The sequence below is a fragment of the Rattus rattus genome, chromosome 1 (assembly GCF_011064425.1).
Source record: "Rattus rattus isolate New Zealand chromosome 1, Rrattus_CSIRO_v1, whole genome shotgun sequence".
Classification (NCBI taxonomy): Eukaryota; Metazoa; Chordata; class Mammalia; order Rodentia; family Muridae; genus Rattus; species Rattus rattus.
Genome location: NC_046154.1, coordinates 49,975,887 through 49,999,147, shown reverse-complemented (window position 1 = coordinate 49,999,147; position 23,261 = coordinate 49,975,887). Strand labels below are relative to the sequence as shown.

Sequence of the window (23,261 nt, the reverse complement as noted above, 5' to 3'; positions counted from 1 at the left end):
AGTGTCATTAAGAATTATAAATACTGGAAACTCAGTGCTGAGGCGATCCCTAGCAAGACATTTGGTCATGAACTCTTGGTGATAACTGTTGGTTCAGTATCTATCATGTATCAAAAGCAAATTAGATATGTTACCCATGTTATCTGATGTTGTCTCTTGCTTTGCTGCGGTGATGATCTTTAAGTCTTTCTTTTCTGTCCAAAGGGTTGATGCTCAAAAGCAGTAAATCAGCTCTGTGTTTAAATGGGTAGAGACAGGGTTCCCATCTGGAGACGTTATTTTATTTCTTCTGATTTGACTTCACTGGCATGTAGGGGTAGGCAGGAAGTAGATCCCCAAATGGTAGTAAGTTTAAAAGCCAACAGAGCCTCAGCATGCTTGTTTCTGAATCCATTTTTCTTCGTTTTCAGGTCAGGATCGCAGCGAAGCCACTTTGATAAAGAGGTTTAAAGGCGAAGGGGTCCGGTACAAAGCCAAGCTGATTGGGATCGATGAAGTGTCCGCAGCTCGGGGAGACAAGTTATGTCAAGATTCCATGATGAAGCTCAAGGTGCTGTGCAAGCGCTTCTTTATGAATAGCTTTGCTTTAACATGGGCGAGGGAGAGAACTGCTCACCAGCTCTGCGGCAGACAGCCTCACTGCTTGAGTGATTTGCCTCCTGGATGAATTACCATATTTATTCACTGGGAAGAAACTCCAGTGACTTAGAAATACTGCCTGGACACTTACTATACAGAGAGATCTAGCCAGGCCTTGTTCACGCTGTTTGAATGGACCATAGTTTCTTCTAGGTTAACTTCCTTGTAAAACTCCTGCAAAAATAAAGGCACGAAATGATCAAATTCTATAGTCCTTCATATATTTTGAATATTTTGCTATTTTTATTACTTTTTAAAAGCATTTATGCAACTTAGCTTCTAGTGAGGGATGTGAAGGTGCAAAACAGATCGCATTCTTTCTTGTAATTGCTGTGATGCACTCAAACGTTTCATAACAAAGGAAGGTGGCCTCGCTTTCATATGTAGCTGGACTACAAAGATGGCTTTGCATGGAAAAACCAGAGGAATAACTTAGAAGGAAAACTTAAACAGACCCAACAAAGAGCATGCCTTTTTTTTTAATCAGACTTAAAAACACACGAGAAAGAACTCTTGCCCCCAGAACTTGATTCCTCATATCCTCTTAATTTTTAAAAAATGTATAAAACATTAGAAAAGCAAATGATCTAACAAGAATCCTGCTTCATGCATTTAACAGGTATAAAACTTATTTTTCTCAACATAAAATTCTAATTATAAACGTTGGAAATATAAGTAATAAAACTAAAATCCAAAATTCCACAAAAGTAAGAGTTGACATTTTTGTGTTTAATCTTCAATTGTGTTGCTTCCATAAAATAAACAATGCACATTTTATGATAAAAATGGATTACAGTTTATACAGTTTTGTAATCTGGTTTGAGCTCATACACACACACACACACACACACACTCCTTTCTCTCTCTCTCTCTCTCTCTCTCTCTCTCTCTCTCTCTCTCTCTCTCTCTCTTTCTCTCTCTGTGTGTGTGTGTGTGTGTGTGTATGTGTGTGTGTGTGTTGTGTGTGTGTGTGTGTGTGTGTGTGTGTGTGTGTGTATGTCTGACACTGTTAGGTCAGTGGAATATTTTTAAGTATAGGAAAAGGGAAAACTGGCCACATTCTGGCAAAATGCCTAAAAGTATTTTAAGACACAAATTTGTTAATTACTATCTGCACTACCATTTTCTTATTTGCTTAATAAGTCACAACTTTTTTGTTGGTGGTGCTATACAGTGTTTCTTAAGACTTTAACATGTCTGTTGGATGTGGTCTCCCAGTGTCATGGCTGCTAAAAATAAGATTTTTAAAACTACTCAGGTTTCTATGTTCTAAATCCTTGTTTTTGCTATTTAAAATGCTATATGAACAAATTTAGTTTTAATCAGCACAGACTTAACTTTAAGTCTATTAGAAAAGGGCATTGGTACCAGTGTAATCATAACTTAACACTTCTACCTTGGAAAGAGGTTAGTGGGTTTTTTTTTCACAGACAATTAATCCATGTTATGAGATTTCAGGGGAGCTCAATAATGAGCCCTCTTTCTCTCCTAAATTCCAACCTGAATGATGAATAGATAGGACAGGCAGGCAGGAAGATCCCCACGGCTGCTCCTCTGATGCTGAATGCTGGCCTAGGAGATGTGACCAGGGAAACAGGGCCCCGGGCAGATGCTTGAACAATGTAGGCTGTGGTGCTTGGCTTGTAGGAGAATCCTCTGTTCTCCCCACTGTTGCCTGACCCCCCAGTGCTAGTAGAGCCCAGATTCTGCTTGTACACACATGAAATCAGAATGTAGCTCCTCACCAGGAAGGCTGCCTACAGAGCCCCAGAGAGACTGTCTCTCTCTGTCAGAGAGTCACTCCCACCACCCCAACAGAAACAGATGCGGATTCCTACCTCAGTCATTGACGCCTGGCAAATCAGTGGAGATTTGCTCCTGACAAAGCTTCATTAAAAGACAGCAAAAGGGTCACTTCTTAATCCTTCACGCGCATAGACTTGACTCTTCACCAGTCAGTGGAGGAGAGAGGAGGTCTGCATCCCCTTTACCTAGCATCCAGGAGAAGCTGTCCATGGGGTACCAGCTCCTGAGAGCCTTGCTGGTCAGCTCGATTTGTAGAAGTGCCCATATCTAAGTGGGTGTGAGGCAGCAGTTCCTTCTACTCACGGGAGTTTATTCTTGGAGTTAACACTAGGTCATGGTAGCTGAGCCAGATCTAGCTATGAGTGCATGTGTGTGTGTGTGTGTGTGTGTGTGTGTGTGTGTGTGTGTGTCCATTAACTGTAGTGAAACATTTCATCCGCCATCCCTTATAATCATGATGTCCCAAGGCCCAGAAAGTCTGTCCTCCTATAACATTCTCCTGTCAGATGCAGTGAACACGTTGAGGGGTTTTTGGTTTCCAGATGATTGTGTTTCATTATTTGCAACTTGCTGAGAGGAATGTTGACATTTCAGCTCCCAGTGGTTTTTCTGTAAGAAGCACAGAAACATAAATGATCGATTCTGCATTTGGCCACCTGCCCAGGAAAGAGACAGAGAAGTACAAAATTCCTTTTAGCCTTGAAAAAGGGCCCGATTTCTCCTATTAGACCATATGAGAACTGGGAAAAATGGATTCCCTTTGCTAGACTCTGAAGTTGATGCATCATCCATTAGAGAATTTCCTCCTGCATTGCAGAGGTTCTAGACAATTTCTTTGTGTACATCTGAGGATCCCACTGTCTACTGACAGACTATTGCCGTATTTCAACTTATAGTCAACAGGGCACCTTCACATACATCAGCTTTTAATATTACAAGCTAGAGATTGGTTTGTCTGTGTGTAACTATAAAATCTAGGTTCAGAGACAATAAAGTGTTTCTTCCACAATTTTTCCCAGAACTCAGAACTGGATCTCCAGAACCCCAGCATTTAACAAGTAGTTTAACACTCAGTTGTATCATATTTTGTGTTGAAGTTCAATTTATCCTTTCTCAGCTTGATTTTATTCTTCTACCTCTAAGGTACTGGCTATACCTCACTGACTTTTAGAGAAGTCAATTTTCAGAAACCCTGGGTAGAAGAGTGGTGACTGGAACTGTGGATGGGATTAGTCATAGAGATAGAGTCTGAAGAATTGAGTATAGGACCACAAGTGTATGCCAATCAGGGTCCTGAGAGATACAGAATCTACCCTGAAGAGAATAGGGTTGAAAATGTCAGGCAAGGTTAGGAGAGCAGACATGCTGTAGACACATAGGATCTAGCATATGTTACACCATGCCCAAGCAGCATTTATTAACTAGAGTCCAAGAGGCATATACTAGATGTCAGAGAGTTGACAGAGGGGGATGCCAGGATAATTTCATTGCTTCCTTACCAACCGTGGTCTACAGTACTTGCTGTTGTCTGATGGGGCTGGAAGGGTCGAGATTTCTTTACTTTGCTCCCCTTGGACTCAGCACTGATGGCTGTTATGCACTGTGTAGTTTTTGCATGGCCTATGGGTGGTGGTGTGTGTGAAGTCCATTTTTTTCCAGCTTACTTGGAAATAATAAACTTGACCATCCCCACTTCATAGTTCTTTAGATTGAGTTTGGTAACCAACGGTTCCACCTAGCTATTTCCAGAAACTTCTAAACACATTTGTAGCTTTTTTACAAGGCCATTTCTAAGGTCAATATCCCAGAACAGATTCTTAGAGGATAGTTATAGTTTCAGGTACTTTCAGAACTAGAAGGGCTACAGCCTGAGTTATTGGTCTGAAGCTTATCAACGTTGGCTCCTTTGAGTTTAAAGAGACCACTTGACCACTGGACTTGTGCTTCCTCACCTGTAAAATTAAACAGATAATTCTTCTTGCCTGAGTTTGTGATGTGCAAATTATAGGACAAATAAGAAATCCTCTGTAAGTGCTCAAGAAAATGGTAGATTCCAAGGTCCCAGGGTGCCAATGGTGAGTCCGAAACACAGGGTCCTAATCAATGCTTACACAAGCAGCATCCTCATCCCCAGCCAGAGCTCTCCTCTCTTTCTCACAGCTCTTCCTACACAGCTCGATAAATAAAATCTTGAGGGGAATCATCCCTGTGGCATGCGAGGATGGCAGCTGTGCCTGTAGTAAGTTCTCAGAACCCGACACAGCAGCATCCCACAAAAGAAACATCCTAGATATCGTCACACGTTTTAATTTCCCCTAAGATAGCACCAGATGAACCGTCCTTCTCTCCATTCTCCAAGAGCAGCACCAGGCACAGATACTCAGCAACACAGCCTCTTCCCACTCTGCTTGAACAGTCATATCCCACTAAGGAATAAGAACCTCAGGGCACCAATAAGCGAAGATGGCCTTGGTTTCCGGTTGGCGTTATATGCTAGATTGCACTGCTTCTTGATGTTCCAGCAATTTCTGTGAATCAGGGACTCTATGGTGGAGGGAAATATTAAGTCCACACTTCCTGGCTGTAGGTATAACACTCTCCTCTGTCCTGTGATGTCCTTCCCTCAGAGGAAGAAAGAAAGGTTCCCTCCAGCTTAGCCTTAACATCTTTTCCTTTGTGAGGGGTGATCTTTGTCCATTTGTGCTGATGCAGCAAAATATCAGGGTTAAAGTGAGCACCATAAACGATAGAGTTGATAGCACAGACTCATTTAACAATGATCTGATGACCACCTGCTGCCAGTACCAGTTGGGGGGTGGTGCTGTAAGCTCTAGTACCAAACCAAAGAACAAAGCTTCGGTGGGGTTTACCTTCCTGGATTTATAAAGTGTCTGGGCAGGTGGGAAATAGATAACTTGGTAAGTGGAATACATTCACTATGTTTTTTACCTTAAAGTACAAGAATAACAAGGGACGAATAATAAAGGAAGAATATAAATGTCTTTGAGTAACTATTTCAAATGCCAGGCATAAATATTATGATCATGTTTTGCCAGGAAGCAGAGGGAGAGAAGCAGCTATGATGGGGGTCTAACATATTTTTCTCCTTCCCAATATCTAAAATTCATTCATATGTACATACATTCCTACAAAAAATATTTCCAGAAATATAGAACCGTCATCTTTATTTGAAGATATTGTGCATGACTTGCCTTTGTTTAAAAGATTAAATCCACACTCAATATAAAAAACCAACACAGAAATTAATATGAGGATCTTATTGTTTCCATCTCAAGTAGTGTACCCAACTCTGAGTCAAGTATTACAGCACAAAGAAGGCATTGCCTATACTGGAAGATCAGGTGTGTGTTTATCCCATGGTAGAACAGCAAAGACCACAATTATTCTAAAACGTAAAGCAGACGTGAGAATGTGATGTAGACTCCCACAGGAAGACAAAGGAAGGACGTGCATGATTGGTGGCTCTAGCTGATGCTGTCTGACATGCCTTTTGACCAGAGGGAATTTTCAAATGAAAACACTAAAGTAAAAACCATGTTCTTCCTTCCAACAGGGTGTTGTTGCTGGCGCTCGTTCCAAAGGAGAACACAAACAGAAAATCTTTTTAACCATCTCCTTTGGAGGAATCAAGATCTTTGATGAGAAGACCGGGGTAAGCGAAAGTGTCACATGGCAATGCGAAATTGAATCCATTGACAGATGTGCCCCTAAAAGCTTCTTTTCTGCGGGCACGAATATCAAACAAGCATAAAAACACATAAAGCAACTGACAAACTTGATCAAGTGTGATCATCCATCAAGTCTCTTGCCTGACTTAGCCACAACATTACTGCTCCGTGGTTCTTACACTGTAATTGTGGTCTAAGTGTCACACTATCCTAGTAATCTAATGGGAGATTGATGAGCTCTGAAGAGTGGTGGTCATGTGACAGTTCACATTAAATTTTTGTGTGCATTGGTATCTTCAATGATATGCACTTGAGGGAGACACATGTTGGCTTTGGGGAGTTAGTCAAAGCCTCCGACTCTCCCATGTAACCTGTCACACTTTGTAGTCACTTTTGTCAAAGGAATAGAGTTCTTAATCCAAATAAATAAAAATATGAAACGATAGAAACTATCACTCTCTAACCAATAAGAGTACAAACTAACATGTATGAGGAACCCACCAGTTGAAGAGATTTGTGCTTTCGTCAAGCTCACGACTGCACTGAATTCCCAGGCTCAACCCTAGAACTTCCACAGCACTGTTGGTCACTGAGGGTTAGGAAAAACAGTGAAGCATTCTGTGCCCTCCTGCCTGAGACAGCCAGAATGTAGTTTTCCTTGTATCCCCCTCAGTGTTTCACAGCCTATAAAACACCTCCAGATACGTCACTTCCTTTGAACTTTGCCGAGAAAACGTACCAACTAATTTTTAAGCAGCACTCCAACCAGCTGTATTATTTGACCTTGATTGTGCTGGGCTTATTATTTCCTCTTGCTTCTGACTAGTAACACAAGGGTAAGAAGATGATAGGTTAGAAGTAAAATTGTGTTTTCCTGAAGAAAAATACTTCATGAAAATCACTAAATAATTACTAAAAAATTACTAAAGTGACATAGAAGAGATTTTGGTCATGAACATAGTTGCAACCACCAGAGAGTGGGAGTGGCCCAAAGAACCAATGGATAAATAAAATGTAGTTGAATATCTAGTGGGATGCTAGGGAGCTGAACAGGCCAGGGATGCCTGGCAAGTGCTGCAGTCTGGATGGACTTTGAAAAGAAGATGCTGAGTGGGATAAGCTAGGCACAAAATGACACTTGAATGAGGAACCTAAAACATTTGAAATCCTGAAGTTAGAGGTGTACTGATGATTCCCAGGCTTAGGAAGAATGAAGATGGGAACTGGGTTTTAATGGCATGGGGCTTCGGTTGGTGAGTGATCTAGAAAGTAAGTGATAGTGATTATTGAGGGGGCAGAGTTCGTGAATTGGGGGTGCAAAGATAGCTCAGCGGTACATACTGCTCTTGCAGAGACCAGAGTTCAGGTCCCAGCACCCATGTCTCAAACGGTGCCTGCAACTTCAGCTCCCAGGGATCTGACACTGTCTTGCATCCCTAGGCACGCATGCGTGCAGGAACACACACACACACACACACACACACACACACACACACTCTAAAATATAAATCTTTGAAATGTATGAATGTACTTAATGCCTATATACTGACTATATACTTTAAAAGAGTTCATGTAAATTTTGTAATATATATTTTAGCACAATAAAAATAATAACCAGTAATAAAAGCATGCACTTATCCAGCGCCTCCTACATACTAATTATGTTAGTCACTTTGCATGCATTATTCAGTTTCATCCTTACAGCCATGCAATAATAGTAACTGCTATTTTCAGATTCTGTAGTAAAACACTGGAGACAAGCTGACTTTATAAAGAATAGAGGCTTATTTCGCTACAGTTACTGAATTTAAAGTCACAGCTATGGCATTCGCTTGGCTGTGGGGAAGAGCCCATAGTGTGTAGTACCCCAACAGTGTGAGCATGAATGAGAGGAAGAGATCACACTTGGAAACAGGAGATGGCAGGCCATTGGAGGGGTGTGTGACAATAAATGGGAGGTGTGTGTGTGTGTGTGTGTGTGTGTGTGTGTGTGTGTGTGTGTGTGTGTCCCACAACCCCTTATAAAGGCAAAAGGATTACCTAGGAGGCTCTACCCTGTAGAGGTTTGCACTATTTCTGACATTGCCATCCTGAAGACCAAAACTCCAACACCTGAACCTTGAAGGATACAAAACTTCAAATCATAACCCACCCTCGCAGTATTGTGTTCCATACATCCTGATGTTTTGCAAACACTGGGTTACATAAACACCCTAAGCATCCAAGAGCTAGGTGGCACCGTCATCTCTGTTCAACAAATAAAGATGACAAGGACAGAAAACTGGATACAACTTTCAGAAAATAAGTAATGGTAGAAACCAATTAGAGCCCATGCAACGCTTGAATGACTGAAATGCATCTCAGGTTTAGTGACTTTCCTAATTTCATGTATTTGCTTGTTTGTTTGTTTATGAGTAAGTAGTCGGATGCATCTTCTATGGTAAGGAGAGGCTCCTGAAAAAGCAATCAAACAAAGAGAAAACATTGACCAGTCCTCGAGCGAAAGCAGAGCTCACCACACAGGACCATGTGGAGAAGACACAAGGGTAGCCAAAGACCAGAAGATAGCAGTAGAGGGACCTCTTAGACCTTAGACCAAGGTCCTCACTGGGAATTACCAGAGGAAGTTGAATGCAGAACAAAGGGACAGTTTGGAACTGTCTGTTGAAAATCATCCCCTCTGCCTGTAAACTCTCAGATCATTAAGGCAGACCAAATTCTCTCCTGTGGGATGTGTACTGCAGAGGGTGCCTAGCTTTAGAGGGTGCCAGTTTGCCTATCAATCAACGACATAGCCCTTACCGGACCCTTTGTTGTATCTAAGCATTTGCTAGCCCTGGTAAGGGCAGTGCTTTCCCAGCCTGAATGGCTTATGCATATCTCAAAACAGCATGATATATGGAAATCTGAAAAGTATTTACAATGCAGTGTTCAGGGACAGAATATAGATTTAACCTCCGCTTCCCCTGAATAGAAAATCAATACAATTTACCTCTATATTATTGGAAAAGATCAGATTGCCTGCTGATGCCTTGATGGAGGGGAGTTTCGGATAAGGGCACAGGAGTCAGTAGAAAATGGGCTTGAATTCTCCAGGACTAAAAGCCAAGCAGAAGCCTCCACTGTCTTCTTCTTCAAACTGTGCTTTCAGAATTGAGAGTTTGTGTCTTCCTTAGAGAGATTATGCTTCTGGATATCTGTGCTCAGCCTGACACTTCACATTATAAGCAGGTAAAAGGATATTGACAAATCGGCGTCTATCCTGGTGGTCAGGATCAGTACCAGGACAGGGACTAGGGGACTGTGGACCACACTGGCCAAGTCTTCTCAGCACACACTTCACCTCTAGAATCCTGTAGCATACAAAGTGACTTAGAGAACACCCCTGTCTTTCAGTAATCCGTGGGAGCCAAGTAATTGGGTGGATCCTCAAAGATACTTTGCAGTGGTTTATATACTACAATATTATGATGTCACCTCTAGATCCTTCCCGATTCCAGCTCTGTTTATCATAATGACAGCCAGCATATTCAAAGGAACAGAGGCAGAAGCAGGAGGGGTATCTGGTCTTTTTTCTTCTTTGCAGACCATGTTTTGGGCTTTGCTACTATGCCTCTATGCTTGTCCATCCATCAAATAGACTATGACTCGGCCCAAGTAGAAGTCTAATACTTTAAATGTTTACTAATGAAGAAAAGTAGTTTGTGTTCTTTACTTTTATAGAACTCCTCTAGCATCAAACTTTGAAGTAGTTTTTTTTATTCTTTCTATAAGGAAACATTAAAAGAAAAAATTATTTCAGTCCCAAAACAATTGACTTGGTTGGAAAAATGTCAGATCCTTAGTGGAAAATCAGAAAAGGAGGAAGAGCTGAGTGTATGCTATCACAGTCTGCCGCCATTTTGTGTGGCTAGCGCTGTCCTATGAGGTGTCTACCTTCGGTAGATGTCCCATATTAGTCTACCGTCCTAGAAAAAGTCAGAAGAATTGAGGTTTTAATCACTGTTGTTATGTATAATAGATTTATTCATTTTAATGTGTGAGCATTTTCTCTGCATGTTTGTCTGTGGACCACATGCCCACAAAAGGTTAGAAGAGAGCATCAGATCTCCTGAAACTGGAGTTACAGATGGTTGTAAACTACCTGAGAGAGCTGGAGTCAAGCCCAGGTCCTCTGCAAGAGCAACAAGTTCTGAGTCATCTCCAGGCTGAGTTCTTTTAAATCTAAAGTGTGACTGGTAAAGGTGCAAGAGCTTCCCAGCTGACGGAAGCAGCTTGTCCTGTGACCTTAAACATGGGAACAGGGCTCCTTGCTGGAAGTTTCCAAAGGGCAGTTTTAGTGCACTGATAAGGAGACACCTTTCCCAACAGGCTGAGCTGTTCAACGGTGCAACAGGATATGCTCTGTGTGAGTGAGTTCACCACCACTGGGGGCAGGAAGACTGCCCCTTATGATAGGATTATAGAAGGAAGTAAGGCAAGAGATATACAGGTGAATTTTAAGGTTTAGAAGAAACATTGATGTTTTCTGCTTTAAAGCCTTCCCTGGGAGACTCCAGCACTTTACTGAACCTCTCTGCCCTTGCCCACCAGGGAACTGGCAACCCACTGCATGGTGGGATCTTCATGCTGAGGAAATGGAAAACTAGACTTTATCATTTGGAATGATAAATCATGGTTGTTGGGTTTTGGTTTGATTTTTTTTTTCTCGTCTGAATATTTTTGCCTACATTTGACTACGCTTTTTTTTTAAGCTGAGAAAAGAAGCATTTGCTAGAAAACGTGACAATAGCTAGAATTTTTAAAAGCCAAAAATTGTCAAAAATGTTTTGATACCAATTAAAAAGACCCTTTGCAGCCGTTTACACCCTGTCTTGAATCTCAAAGACCTCCTGGTCCAGCATATGAGTAAATTGTGTATTATTATTTGTCAGGTTGGGGGAATAAATCATTGTTGAGAGCTACTCACATTCACACACTTCAGACATAGCTAATCTATCGGCAGCATTGGTGAGAAGAGAGAGATGACAGCCATAGCCTTTCCGTTATTAGTCATATGAGCTGGAGCCCATCAATAGCAGGGAGGGGATGCTTAGCAGTAAACCGAGGTTCTCTAGACAGTCCGGTGGTCACCGAGCCCAGAGGCTGTCACTCCCATTTCACAGAGAGGAAACTGAGCTGATGGAAATGTCCCTGTGTGTAGACCCAGAGCAAACGTTGCACCCCTGAGAGCTCCTCCATTCCTGAGATTTTCACTGACTCTCTTTTCTCTCAACTTAAGTTGTTATTCCAGAGAATCATCATACCTAATGCCATAAAAATCATAAATATAACAAGAACCTACTACAAGATGGGTCTGTGTCTTAGGAGAGAGCATTGTGGCCGGCATCCCCTTTTCAAGAGACTAAATTATTCTTATCACAACCACATATGAATTTTACTCTTCCTTTGAATGAGCCAACAGTTATTCTTATAACAATGCTAACTTACAACCCATTCTGTGAAGTAGTCACTATTATCATCGCCATCTTGCAAGTGGGCAATTGTAGATCCACGTAGTTTCAGCCACACAGCTAGAAGTAACCAAATCAGGATGCAGTATCAGGTAGCCTGACACAGAAACCCTAATGCTAGCACGGACTAACTAACAGCAGCATGCCTAATTTTATAGGTGACTTTCTGTAATATGTGAGAGAGCAAACTTATACGACCTCTGTCTGATCATCACTGTCACTTCATTCTTGTGTGTCCTGAATGGGGATAAGAAGCAGTGGAGATAAAGCCGGGATGCCTTCCTCGTGGGCAGACAGAATGTTGACAGTGCGGCTCTCAGGTGATTAGCCGCTAGCGTCTTGGAAGCCTGTCTATGCCATGTGCAGCTTGGCTCCTAGGGATTTAAAGATGAAGAAGACATGGCCCTTGGCCCTGAGGCATTCAGAGCATAGTGCCAAAGCAGTTTCACAAAGTGAACTGACAGCTGCCAAGGCAGACATGAGCAAAGTTGTCCTGGCTCAGGGACTAAAGTCTAGCTTTGCCTAGAATATTCCTGGCGGTCTTCACAGGAGAGAACACACTGATTTGACAATGAAGGGGTTGATTGAAAAGAGGAGGTGGAGGAGTTAGGAAGAGACAATAGTGTCTATAAATGCACACCTTTCTCAAAGGGAAGGTGTGTGTGCTCGTCCTTTAGTTCCTGCAGGATGTATTTACTGGGTGCCTCTATGAACACATAGATAAATAAGGCTTTAGCTCCCTGTTCGTTGATGTTGTTTGTTTGGTTCATAGTGAATTCTACGAAGTGGGACTCCAGTAATATTTATTGCAGCAGGAATAAAATGACAGCATGATTAAAAACCACAAATGCACACTGGAAGTAGGGCATAGCAGGCGAAAGGTGGAGCGTGACAGAGGACTCTGCCCTGCCCCTCATGATAGATGGGAATGGTGTTTTAAATGCATGGGCTACACTTAAGTTTCAGGGCTGGTTGAATAAGTTCCTCAGAGTAAACAGAGTGTCACCTTTAGTTGCAGTCATCAAAAATAGGGCGGTCCCTACTCAGTTCAAACTGAATGCTCTGAGCATGCTCAGGAAGAGCAGCTGAGGTCGATGTGAGAGGCTGGTCTCAGGGAGGATGACTGTAAGGAAGATAGAAAGGGGCAGTGTGTCAGGAGCTGGCACCTTTCAGAGATGGTACTGTCATCTTCCAAGAGAGATGCCAATAGCCACACTGTGAGTGTAACGGCATCATTTGTGCCATCCAGTTGCATGGGACCCTAACAATTCCTAAAGTTTCTAAACTGCCCCTAATTTGCTATTTATAGCAGAAGAAGTAGATTTCTAAATCACCTTTAGTAACTCCTGATCTTTTTTCTTTCTTTTACTCCTGAGTTTTTAAAATGAATTCGTCTTGTCTCCCTTGTGTATTTGTAAGGAATCCATATGACACTCTTTCTGATCACAGCTCTCAGGGGGAGGGATAGTAATGCAGGAATTTAATTGTTAGGGACTAACTGCTAAGTATTCTTACAGTATCCAGGACAGATGTACACAACAGAAGATATTTTTCTGTGTGATATGACTTTCAAATGTCTTGCCAGACATTCATGTAGATGAAAAACCTGTTTGTAATTACTTGAATCTAAAACCTAGCCCAGTTTTACATATCAGCAAAGCATTTCTGTGCCATATTCAGATCTGAAGTAAGAGGGACAATGCACTTTGTTTTGTCGAGACCTTAACCAGACCCTTTCATAGTTTCAGAAAACCTCATTGAAGCTTTAGTTGATCATGGTGTACTCAGCCATTCTTGTGACGACCATCCCTCACGCCACTTACCCCTGCTCTATCTGTCCCCCGTGCAGCTCCAGCTTTCATTGTATTGTTGCTCACCCAGTCGCCCTTTACTGATGTCCACTCTAAACAAAGGAGTATCGACGTCACTGAGTTCTATCTTCTCTTGAACCTACGTTTATTGATAAGAACAGAGTATACATTGTGACTGGGTTCTCTATGAACCCAGCTTCAATTGTAGCTGTAACTGAGCACCTGGACATAGAAATTCACGTTGTGTTATCGGCCCGGGATAGAGCTCAATGCTAGGTGCTTGCCTAACTGGTGTGCGACCCTGTATTTAACTATCAGCCTCAGAGAAAGAGAGAGGGAGGGGGGATTCACATTAGTATAAAACAAGAAGATGTTTCTTACATTTTCTTTATGTTATAATTAGGATTTTTTTTATTTGTGTGTATGTAGAGTAAACTTTATGTATATAGGGGATTTTATAACTGTTTCCAAATAAGAGATGATAAGATATGTTATTCAAGAGGAACTGGGGGGCTATGTAAGATTGATTGAAAACTTGTCTCGACCATTTTAATTTGTTCATTCATGTGTCCTTTCATTCCACAACTATGGGAATGAAATAGCCCAACCCCTCTTTAAGAAACACAGAGGCACATCCTGGGGGGATATCCAGGGGAAAGGGGGAGGGGAATGGGGACAAGGGTTATGGGAGAGGGTGACAGGAAATGGGGCAGTGAGTAGGATATAGAGTGAATAAGTAAAAATAAACAAATTTAAAAAACCACGGAAGCTGGGCATTCAGGTATATGAATAATGGAAAAGTCAAAGAATCTGAATGTAAAGGGAGAAAGATATACAATTAACATCAAAGTTCAGAATAAATGACTCTTTTCATTTGATAAAAAAAAAGAGAGAGAGAGAGAAAGATCTAAGAAGATGCGGCTGAGGCTTAAAGGACACACTAGAATTAAAGGTAGAAATCCGGACATACAGGCTTCACTGGGGTCTTTGAAGTGGGAAGGTCATAAAGTGGATGACCACAGGGGAGAGGCAGGCCCGGATTTACAATCCTTGCCAGTAAAGCATTGTTGGAACCTGTATAACTCTACGAAAACACAATACCATGGAGGAAAACAAGCCCCAGATCCCCAGATTCTGTACCTGAATGGCTATGAGAATAGGAAGCAAAATTTCAAAATTCATTATTTTAATTGACATAAATCAAATCTATTTTGCTCGCACAGTACGATGTTCTGAAAAACTCGTGAAACATGATGAGAGCACAAGGATGTACTGTCAGAAGTTTTCAAGCCAACTTTGTCATGAGCCATTGAAGGAGCAAGAAAATACACTTCTATCCTCTCTTACTGCTCAGTATTTGAATGACTGGGAAAATGACCGGACCTTTGACACATAACTGGTAAAACACAAGCAAAGTAGTTATGTACACATGGCAACAGAGGAGAGTGCCAGCTAAGCCAATGAGATGGAGAAACTACCCTTCTTCATAGGGTACAGGGACTGGATGTTAGAGACTGGTGTAAAGGCAGAGTAAACCATTGCAGAGCTCCCTCTGCAATGTGAGGGAACCCAAAGTGCAGACAGCAGCCCGAGTCAAAGTCTGTCTGAGCTCTGGGTATGCAGCCTATCTCACAGTCTCTTTTCTACGGAATGAGTGTAATCTTCCTTGGTTGATAAGTGACAGGAGAAAACGGTGGCCTCTGCAGCTCCCTCTTGAAGGATCCTCTTCTTGGGTAGGAAGGGAACTGAAGCTTCTCCCTGTTCCTCAGGGTCTTCTGTTTAATGAGCCCAAGGCGCCAGGTTTGGGACCGAACCCCTGAACTTCTCTCAAGATCTTATTCTGCAGGTTTGGGTGGAATTTCGTGTCCCATGAGCAACGTCCCCACAATTGATTCTTTTTTTTTCTTAAGTTTTAAAGTGTATTCTTTGACAATTTCATACATTTATATAGGGGACTTTGGTTGTCTTCACCATTTCCCTATCTCATTCCCTCTCCCCCTTCCATGGAAACCCTTCCTTTCCAAGAAGTCCCCATCCTACTTTTATGTCATGTTTTGTGTGTAACTTCATGAGTGTAATCAGGCTGGCTTTCACGGCATGCGTGGGAGGCCAGTTAATGAAACATGAGCGACTTTTTCAGTGCCTAAATCACTGAGCAAAATAACATGATCCCCACAGCAACCATTATGGACTGCTGCTATGACATTGGCTGGTTCAGTCTTCTTTTAGTAATGACAGTTGCTGTGTATTCAAGTCCAGAAGACCAGGTGTGTGTGTGTGTGTGTGTGTGTGTGTGTGTGTGTGTGTGTGTGTGTGTGTACACCTCCTTATCCTGTGCCTCTTACATTGCTTCAAAAGCTTTGTCGGCCACCATGATCTCGAAGGCGATCCAAGATTTCTTTTAATCTAATTTGTCCTTAGAAACCACCACTATTTTCTCTTCTTCAGTAGCTTCGCTATTTGTAGGCTCCATGATTGTTAGAGTATTTGCCTGGCATCCATGCCCTGGATTCAATTCTTGGCACCCCATACAGCAGAAAGGTAGAAGGAGGAGGGACAGACGTTTAAGGGCAGACTTAGATAGGTTTGAAGCCAGCCCGTGGTACCCAGGAACCTATTTCAAAAACAAGAAATAATATAGTTGTCTGGGACAGATACCAGGTTCCAGGTTGCCACTCATGAAAGACGCTGGTCCTGCAGAGCAGTGAATGCTGGAGCCCTGAAGCTGTTCAGAACTGACCCGTCTCTCAGGGATGAAAGAGCCTTGAAGCATTTAAATATCCTCTTATCAGAGGGAGAAGCCCAGAGCACACATAGAGCGGCACTGAGGCCTCCTCACAAACGTTTGCAAAAGTCTGTGAGGGAAGATGTCCACATCAATCCCAGTCACCTGCTTCAAATCAGCCGATTCATTCCTATCCAGGGCCCCCACCCACAGAGCCGAGGCTGCCCCAGATGTGGTGAATAGCAGGGACGCCAGGCAGGTGAGAGCAGAAACAGAGCCTTCGGTGTCCTGTTTGACAATGACGATTACATCATTTTCCCATTCTCTTTCCTCCCTATAGACTCTCCCATGTGTACTTCTCCTTGTTTTCAAATTTATGGCTTCTTTTTTAAAAAAAATGTTGTTACATTCATACATATATATCACAATAACAATTTATAGCTACACATCAGCAGTGCTTTTGTAAACTGGCCCTGCTCAGAAGCTGACACTGAAAGACAATTTAGAGAACCCAAACTTGAGGATAGTTACAGCTTCTAGAAGACTATGAAGACTCCTGTCATATATGACTCAGAAAATACATCTTTTCTTCAGTATATACTCTCATTAGTCCTGCTCTTTAAAGAGGTAAAGACATAATACTTAATCTAATCCTGTAACACAAGTACGAAAAAAATTATTCCCATTAGACATATGAGAAAACTGAGGCCAGGGTTGATCCAGCAGTTTCCACAAAAGCAAATATCCAGCAACCGTGGAAGTGGAGCCTCAGTCCATGGAGAGCTAAGGCCCTTGTTCTTCCACACCCTGCAGATGCTGTGTTTCCCCTGCTAGGCTACTCAGGGCCTCTCACAAGCAGATTTAATGCTCACTGGCTTCCAAAGAGAGTAGCCATAATGCCCTTAGGCTTGTCATCATGCACACAGACACTGACACTGAAGGATTATTGAGTGCAAATAATCTCAAAGACTCAGCTTAAAATTACAGTATAACCATGAACTAAACATCTATCTCAAACAGAGAAAAGTAAACAATATCTAACCCATAGACCATCATCTGCTTACTGTTCTGACTAATTCTTATGTTAAAGATTATCCTAATTTTGTCCTTTTTAAAAAAGATGAGCCACAGAGCCCCTTGGGATAGCAGGGTATGGACCAGGTGAGATCTCTGTGTCTTTGTTTCCTGCTTCTTTGACTCCTGGTCTTTTGGCGTGACAAACGAAATAATACTTATTTATCACTCTTTTTTATTGAGCATCTCTTGCCAGACACACTTCACGACATAGTCTCACTGACATTGGCAATGTGCATCTTCATTGAGTGTTATTAACCCCCATTTACCGGAGAGAGAACCATGACATCAAAGATGAAGTATTAGATCTCTTGACTGCTGTAAAATTACATCTATTTATGCATTCAAAATGACCTACTGTGTTCTGTGAGGTGCTGTCAGGTGTTTGGGGAGGCAAAGGAAGGTTCCTACCTTGTGGAGCTTACATCCTAAGGTTCTGAGACCGGCATATTAACACTAGACGTCCATAAATATGCAGTCTACTAGGGAGTCACCATTTTACAGAGCAGGACAGTGGTGAGGAAGGTCAGGGGATCCTCCCACCCTGTGCATAGCCCTTGTCCTCCCTTGATTGGTGTTTTCTGTAAATCACCAATATTAGCATGTTACCAGGGCTTCCTGCAGCTTCAAGGGTTGCCTGCGTAATGGAGAAAGACATTTCTGAAATTCTCATTGGGATTCTGGCAGCTATTAACTTGATGAATCAGAGCTGTCCAGTTGTGCTTCCTCTGTTTCAATGGCTGAGTGTTTTCTTTGAGGCTTGCTGCTTATTTTTCTATCTCCCTCCATTTATTTTGAATTTTAATTTAAAACTCATTTTCTGTGACCACGCCTTGGTGTGTAACAGGTGCTTGAATGTTCCGGAACACTGTCGCTGCAGGAGCTCTGTGCATTCAAAGGGCGATACATACCATGATTAAACAGTAACACTCTTGGGGTGACTGTTTCTGCTGAGCTGTATATAGCAGTGGAGCAGTGGCAAAGGACTCACGGTTTTGGCTACAGCAAAAGAATGTATTCTCAGAGAGGCCAAGACCGAAGTTATAGTGGAGATGGCAGGGAGGAGCCTGGACTCCAGGATCAAGGCTGATCTTGGGTCCTGGTGACCACCGTGGAGCGTGTGGACCAAGGTGATTGATATTGTGGGGGAATACCTGCGTTTGCTATGAGGCGATGCGAGTCTGAACTGTCACTCCACTGCAAGTGCACGGGTTGTGGTAATACAGCCAGCGGTGTGATAATTGAGGTGGTGATAACGTTGATCACACTTCCCGGTTCCCAGCTCTGTGTCAGCACTGTACCTGCGTGTCATTTTATACTTTGAGTCCTAGAACCTGTTAGCAGCTCCGCGTTCTCCTTTGATGTGTGCGAGAAGTAATTAACTGCCCGATCTTCAAAATGATCTTGCAAAATAGATGTATTGCCTCCTTTTCACTAGAAGCTGCCATGAAGATTCAGAGACCAGCGAAGGGTTGCCCGGCTTCTCAGCTAGGACAGGTGCCCCACCCACCGTGGCATTTTAGAATGCTTCAATTTCTTCACTGTAACAAGAAAACCTGAGGTGAGAAAATGCCCAACAGAGACGGTTAGACACTTCTGGAACAGAACATGTCCATCATTCCCTGGTGTACGTTTTCAGCGCTCAGGCTTCTGTATACGTATTTACTTCCAGGATTTACAGTGAGGTTAGTTTAAAGTCCTCACACCATTTTTGTTTCTGATGTCTCAGACACTGTCTTTCTAGACATTTCTCTGCCTTTCTACAAAATCAGAAAGACTGGGCAAATTATTTAAAAAAAAAAAAGTCATGACCTAGTGTTTTCAATATGAACTGTGGGAAGAATTTCAGCACAGCAAACCAAAGTGCTAGACTGTTCGTGACAGGAAGTCAGGTCTCTGTGGGCATTCTTGTGTCTCTGGCCTCCTGCCATTTCCTTGGCTCCTGGTAGCTGATTTTGGAATTGTACTGAATGTCTTGTTGTTCAAGCCATGAAGCCCCTTGGTCACTTCCCCGCCTGGTCATCTCATAGACCTCAGATCACTGAGTAGTCCTCATTGTGATTACCTCTAAGGGTTAAAGAAACAGAAGTACCAATAATGAGACTGCTCTCTTCCGGCCCTGCCTGGCTTTTGCAGGGATCCTATGAACAGAGATATTTGTAAACCCTGCCTGCGACACATCACATCTCAGGTCTGGCGTTCACGATCTTGATGCCGTCTTTCTGTCTGTTCCACCATCTGCTCAGCTCTCTTCCCTTTTCTCCTTCCCTCTACACATGTCCATACGTGTGCCTTTTTCCTAAGAATCTCCAAAGAAGTCATTTATGACGTGTAACATCCAATTTACTATAAAATATGCAAAATGGCAAGAATAGAATGAAGAAGACACTCACATTTGCTGAGCACCTACTGTGTGTAGGGGACTGTCTCTGCGCAATGCAAAGTCCTATGGAATGGCAGCTCTGCCCGAACAAGACTCCAGCCTGTGAGCCTCTCCTCTCCTACCTGTCCTGCCCTACATGGCCAGGGAAGGATTTCCTTAGCTCCTGTTAAGTCTTTTCCAGGCTTCTCAGACCTGAGCCCCTAGGCTCTGGAGCATGTGGAACCATGGTCTGATCAAGAGAGGAGCCGGTAAAGTCGATTCTGTAGAGCTGCACAGGACCTAAAGAGGTGGCCAGGAGCGATATGCCATCCATGCTGTGGTCACATGCGGAGCGAACTGCACAGACTAGTGCTGGACTTGTAACTGCAGTGTGCATTGTAGCATGGACAGCAGAAGCCTAGTACTTCAGAGTCTCGAGCCTCAGGGTTCACAGTGTGTCCTCTGAACTCCAGATCAGATGCAGTACGCGGCCATGTCAGCTCTAGGGCAACGGTACCGTGGCTTCAGCCAAATATTCCTATAGGAGCCCACCCTGACACTCGGCCTCCGCTCCAGTCGCCTTTGCTGCATAGCACAGAGATTTGCTTTCTAGAATACATTTGACTTCTTAACTACTTAGAAATTCAGAGGGATTTTTTAATGCAAAAAGATAATAATTACCGAAGAAGCACGGCCTCGCTATTTAAATAGCAAATGTTAGCACCCTGAGAGACCGAGGTTTGCATTTTTTATGATGTCTTAAGAGATGTGCAAACTATCTGGAAGTCACATATTTAAATTTTTGAAAATAAGGATTGTGCTGGCAATTGTCAAAACCCAGCACAGCCGTACCCTCACTTTGGAGAGGAAGGTAGTTCCTCTTCTGTACAAATGGTTGCAACAAGGCCATCTGAGACCCTGATACCGAGATGCATCATCTCGTGGCTGACTCCGGGCTGTGATGTATTTACCCCTGTGAATAGACACGCACACTCTTTCATGTTTATTTCTGTGCTGTCAAAGTCTGTGCCCGTGGTCTCCTCCACCCCCTTCACTGAATCCTACGATGCAGCCCCATGCGCACACTTAAAAACTCCTCCATGCGCCGCAGTGATGAAAAGATTCTTCCGAGTCCACCAGTCTCTCTGTTGCTTTCAATGTCCATTCACTTCACTCCTCACTACTGATCCTCACGCTAACCTTCCAAGGTGTACATCACACATGCCACTTTCTTCACGATGGATCTGAAGCTCAGAGGGGTTAATTGCCCGTCCAGAGACGTGTGATTGTAATTGATGGAGAGTCATTCTTATTTACATCTGATGTCTTGTTTCTAAAAGCAAGATAACTTATTGTAGAAAAGTCATAAAATATAAACGGCTTAAAGAATGAGATGAAAATCGTCTAAAATCCCACCAATTAGAAACCTAGCTAATATCGTACATGAATATAAGTTAAGATGAGATTATAATTAATTATAATTAATTATACATGCTGCTTTAACATCTACATTGTTACTTACCTGCAAGTTTCCATATTGAATATTTCTCTACAAATCATTTTCAGCCACGGCAGCATCATAGCATAGGAGACCCACAGATTATTATAATTTTAAAAACAGCCTATTGTTGGCCCATGGAGGCCGTATCTATAACTTAGAGCACATCTCTCTACATATCTCTGATCATTTCTCTCATTGAAAACCTGGAATTTCTGGGTCAGCACGTATGTATATTTTAAGACTTTTGACCTTATGTCTTTGGTTAATTTTTCCACTAAAATGTTATAGTCCCAGATGCCCGTTTCACTATGCACTTCTCTCCACATGGAGTGTGAAAATGCCTTAAACTTTTTGATGTTGTTGTTTGCTTTCAATATCTCCGATTTAACCTCAGTACCTGCTGATGATACTGTGATGGCTCAGTAGCCTCCCTCCTCATGCAGAATTACCCTTATTTATATATTCATTCCTTCGCATAATGCTTTGTGATCTTGGGAGGATCATTTCATCTAGGTTTTCTCCATCGTGGGTAGGAGAGGGGGACAGTATTTCTCTGGAGGTCTGATACAGTCATACAGGAAGGGTGATTCCTGTAAACCGTTGCATGTTGTGAAGTGCTCTCTGGTGATGTGTCGTCTTCTCCTATCACCCGGTGATGAAAGTGTACAACTCAGACGGATGAGTGAACCCGCCTCTGCAGCCCTTCATTGCAAATATGTGCAACTTGCATATGCCTACTTCAAACAGTATGGGAATGGCATGGCTGGGGACAGATTCACAGGCAGTGGTATCATACAGCATGGTCCCCATGGTGATTTTAATTGGATTTTGTCTGCCCAGGACATCTCAGTGGCTGTCACAGGGCTGAGGAGATGCAGAGACATGGCTGAATGAAAAACCTCATGAGACCATTTCTAACTTCTGCCATTGTGATTTTTCATGCACCCATATGGATGGATGTCATGGGGAAAATTAGGGGCCAGTATTCCACGAGGCATAGATCCCCATCCAAGTTCCACAAGCACTTTTGGGCTGGTGTTTTCTTTGTTGCCTGACTCCCCTCTTTAAAGATGGAATTTTTCTATCAGGCTCTTACTGAGTTCCTATTGGGCATCGGGCACTGGAAGGGGAAGATGAATTCCAATTGCCCTCCACAACAGCACAGATGGCCCAGTTGTCCAGTCAACAGCTGATTATCCCATGGTGCAGGTAGCCACATCACAGGGTAGCAGCCCTGCCTCAGGCTCACATCTATGTGCTTCTCTCCTGGTGTCCTGACAGGCAAAGCAGAGAGAGAATTTCTAGTAAACTAAGCCAGTAGGTGATAGTTCATCGATCTGAGCGAGCAATGCCAGTGTAGTAGAGCTACGATGTAGGGATGGTATGCAGAGAACAGACTCACACCAAAACTACCAACCTCCTCTCTCTCTTCCTTTCCTAGAAGAGTCTCCCCCAACCGAGTTCCCCTACCCAGTCTCCTTGGCCCTTCCTTCATCTGACTTATGCCAAATAAGTATCAATATTTCTTTCAATTCAAGCTCAGTTTTCTCAAGAATTCTTTCATGTCCCACCAACCTAGGATAGATAGATCCCTTCTCTGGTCTTATGCACGCATCTGCTACTTCTGTTGTAGTGCTTATTAAATGTATTGTACAAAGAGGGGATACAACGCAAATGACCATCAATGGGTAAATAAGCTTGAGCTCGCTCTCTCTCTCTTTCTCTCTCTCTCTCTCCATATATATATATGTATACATATGTATTCATATACATATATATGAATATGAATAACTTATAAATAAGCTATATAACTATAAATATGTATATAATTATAAATAAATATATAAGTATAAATATGTATATATGAATAATCTATACATATGTACACATATACACACTATATATGTGTGTGTATATATGTATATACGTATATATTATATGTATGTATGTACATATATATATATTGTTTACCATTGATGGCCACTTGAGTTGTATCTACTCTTGGTGTGTCTACATATATGTGCATATACATACATCTGTGTACATGATGTATGTATAAATACTCTATATCCTTCAGGAAATATGACACATGCTTCAATGTGGATAAACCTTGAAGATATTGTGCAAGTTAAATATGGCAG

General features: G+C 42.4%; 1 protein-coding gene across 6 annotated transcripts in view; it reads left to right on the top strand.

Annotated features, from left to right (window-relative positions):
* The window catches only part of Dab1 (DAB adaptor protein 1), a 377,234-nt gene that overhangs the window by 242,515 nt on the left and 111,458 nt on the right, over positions 1–23,261 (top strand). For all 6 annotated transcript variants that reach the window (XM_032901296.1, XM_032901266.1, XM_032901248.1 and 3 more), the window contains exons 3-4: positions 411–550; positions 6,020–6,118. In XM_032901296.1, the coding sequence (XP_032757187.1) occupies positions 411–550; positions 6,020–6,118 (239 nt within the window). The remainder of the gene's footprint in view (positions 1–410; positions 551–6,019; positions 6,119–23,261) is intronic.